The sequence below is a fragment of the Propithecus coquereli genome, unplaced genomic scaffold, assembly GCF_000956105.1.
Source record: "Propithecus coquereli isolate 6110/MARCELLA unplaced genomic scaffold, Pcoq_1.0 Scaffold425, whole genome shotgun sequence".
Lineage (NCBI taxonomy): Eukaryota > Metazoa > Chordata > Mammalia > Primates > Indriidae > Propithecus > Propithecus coquereli.
Window position 1 is genome coordinate 164,126 of NW_012150008.1, and position 2,756 is coordinate 166,881.

Here is a 2,756-nt window from a genome sequence, read left to right on the forward strand (position 1 = left end):
TTCACACTGATAGAAGTCAGCTGCTTAAGTCAATCCTATTGTATTGGATACCCTCATCAGCTACCTTTAGAACAATGATTACTATTCTTAATCAAAAAGCTTTACAATCTCCCAGTCCTGAGCTGCTGATTCTTTCCATTTCTCAAATGGATCACAGCTGAGACGATTAGCTCTGCATTTTATACCATGGTATCTTTTTATTTTACATACATGTTTTAGTTATTACTTTATGCTAGGCACTCTGCTGAGCAATTTACATGCATTATTTAATTCTTCCATTAACTTTTGAGGTAGTACCATTATTATTTCCATAATATAAATAGGACTGAAGCTTGCCAAGGACAAAATACTCCCCTCAAATTAAGAGGGCTAGAACATGGAAGAGCAAGAACTCTAACCCAGATTTATTTGATGCTGGAATACGAGTTCTTAATTCTGGGTAAGTATGCAGATAATGAGATGGATAGTGACATGAGAGGGCTTTGGAAGGTAGTCTGGAACAAGGAGGTATTGGGAGGTAAAGGGTCTTATAGGCTATTTTGAGGAATGTGTGCTTTAACTTAAGAGCTATGGGATATCACTGAGGAATTTTAATGAAGGATAAATGATATGATCAAGTTTTTAAATACAAGTTTGGCTGTTATGTGGACAACTAACAGTGGTGATGGTAAATACAGGGAGACCAATTAGAAAGCTATTTCCATATTCCATGTAAAATATATCAATATGCATTGGACAAGGATGAAATGGAAATAGATTGAAGGGATCACATTCTAAACATATTTAGGAGATAAAACCTACAGGTCTTGGCAACTGATTGGATGTGGAGGGTGAGGGAGAGGAAAGAGTCAAGAATGACTCCATAGTATGAATTCTCTCATGATGAGCAAGGTGTGCACGCTGCCTGAAAGATTTCCTGCAATCCTTACATTCATATGGTCTCTCCCCAGTATGAATTCTCTGATGTAGAGTAAGAGATCCACTATAGCTAAAGGCTTTCCCACAAATATTACATTCATAAGGTTTCTCTCCAGTATGAATTCTCTGGTGTTGAGCAAGGCCTGCATTCTGGCTAAATGTTTTCCTACATTCCTTACACATATAGGGTTTTTCTCCAGTATGACTTCTCTGATGTTGTGCAAGTGAAGAACTATTGCTAAAGGCCTTCCCACATTCAATACATTCATATGGTTTCTCTCCAGTATGAACCCTCTGATGTTGATCAAGGTATGCAATCTGGCTGAAGGCTTTCCTACATACTTTACATTCATAAGGTTTTTCTCCAGTATGAACTCTCTGATGTTGAGCAAGATGTGCATACTGGCTAAAGGCTTTCCTACATTCCTTACATTCATAAGGTCTCTCTCCAGTATGAATTCTCTGATGTACAATTAGATATCCACGATGGCTAAAGGCTTTCTCACATACATTACATACGTAAGGTTTCTCTCCTGTATGAATTCTCTGATGCTGAGCAAGAAATGAACCATTACTAAAGGCTTTCCCACATTCAATACATTCAAAAGGTCTCTCTCCAGTATGAACTCTCTGATGTTGAGTCAAGTGTGCAATCTGGCTGAAGGCTTTTTTACATTCTTTACATTGATAAGGTTTCTCTCCAGTATGAACTCTCTGATGTTGAGCAAGATGTGCATTCTGGCTGAAGGCTTTCCTACATTCTTTACATTCATAGGGTTTCTCCCCAGTATGTATTCTCTTATGTTGAGCTAGGTTTGCACTCTGGCTGAAGGTTTTCCCACATTCAACACATGCATACGGTTTCTCTCCAGTATGAATTCTCTGATGAAGAGTAAGGGATGAGCTCTGATTGAAGACTTTCTCACATTCATTACATTTCAAAAGTTTCTTTTCCACATAGACTTTCTTATGTTTCGTTTCAACAGATTTTTTTCGGTAACTTCTCTTTTGTGGATCACGCCTGTGTACTTTTTCTTTGGTGGGAAAACTCTGTTGTATATCAAGTATTGCTTCTGGATCGAATATTTGCCAAGATTTATTATATTCATTACTTTGATCTTCTGGCATGATTTTTTTATGCGTGATGATGAATTGACTAGAATGAACCTCCTGACTTCCCAACTGGTTCTTAAACCAGTCTTCACTTTCACAGTCTTCTCTCATACTAGGGCAGTCAAGGTTATAAGTAAGATGGCTTCTTCCCATTGTCATTGCTTTGGGTGACTCTTCATAAATATCTTGCTTTGATGAGAGTTCACTGTTTTTAAACACATACTCCCAACCTAAAAGATAAGAAATATATGAATGTCTTTTATATTTATTCGTTAGAAGAAAAGAATCTTCTAAAAAAATAGGTGAATAAAATACATAATAAGTTCAAGGACTTAACAGCTCTTAATGCAGTCTAAAAAATATGATAACAAAGAATGAGAACTTAAGTTGATTAAAGAAATAAATTAATCATAAATAATAAGGCAAATACCAGAAAAGCAGAAACATTGAAGAGGTCATCTAAAATCACAATCATCATTTAATATCAAAGTCAATATAACAGTTTTCAAACACCTTTCCTCTCGTGCCACAGATTATCCTGCATTGAAGCAAAGTTAATTATCTTTAAAAGGCCATTTTTTAAATGTCAATAATGAGGCTAAAAACCCCCTTTGGAACTGCTGATATAAAGATACACCAGGCACTATTAGTATCCTTAGGATGCACATGAAATACTATGGTTAAACTTCTGCAGTTAGAAAAAGGTTTTCCTGAAAATCATTTTC

General features: G+C 36.1%; 1 protein-coding gene across 2 annotated transcripts in view; it reads right to left on the minus strand.

The window, feature by feature from the left end:
- Nucleotides 1-119: 119 nt before the first annotated feature.
- ZNF583 (zinc finger protein 583) overlaps nucleotides 120-2,756 on the minus strand; it is a 35,371-nt gene continuing 32,734 nt past the window's right edge. Inside the window, exon 4 of one of the 2 annotated variants that reach the window (XM_012653620.1) lies at nucleotides 120-2,261. In XM_012653620.1, coding sequence (XP_012509074.1) covers nucleotides 784-2,261 — 1,478 coding nt within the window. In that variant the 3' untranslated portion in view covers nucleotides 120-783. The remainder of the gene's footprint in view (nucleotides 2,262-2,756) is intronic. The other variant, XM_012653619.1, reaches the window with a different exon arrangement.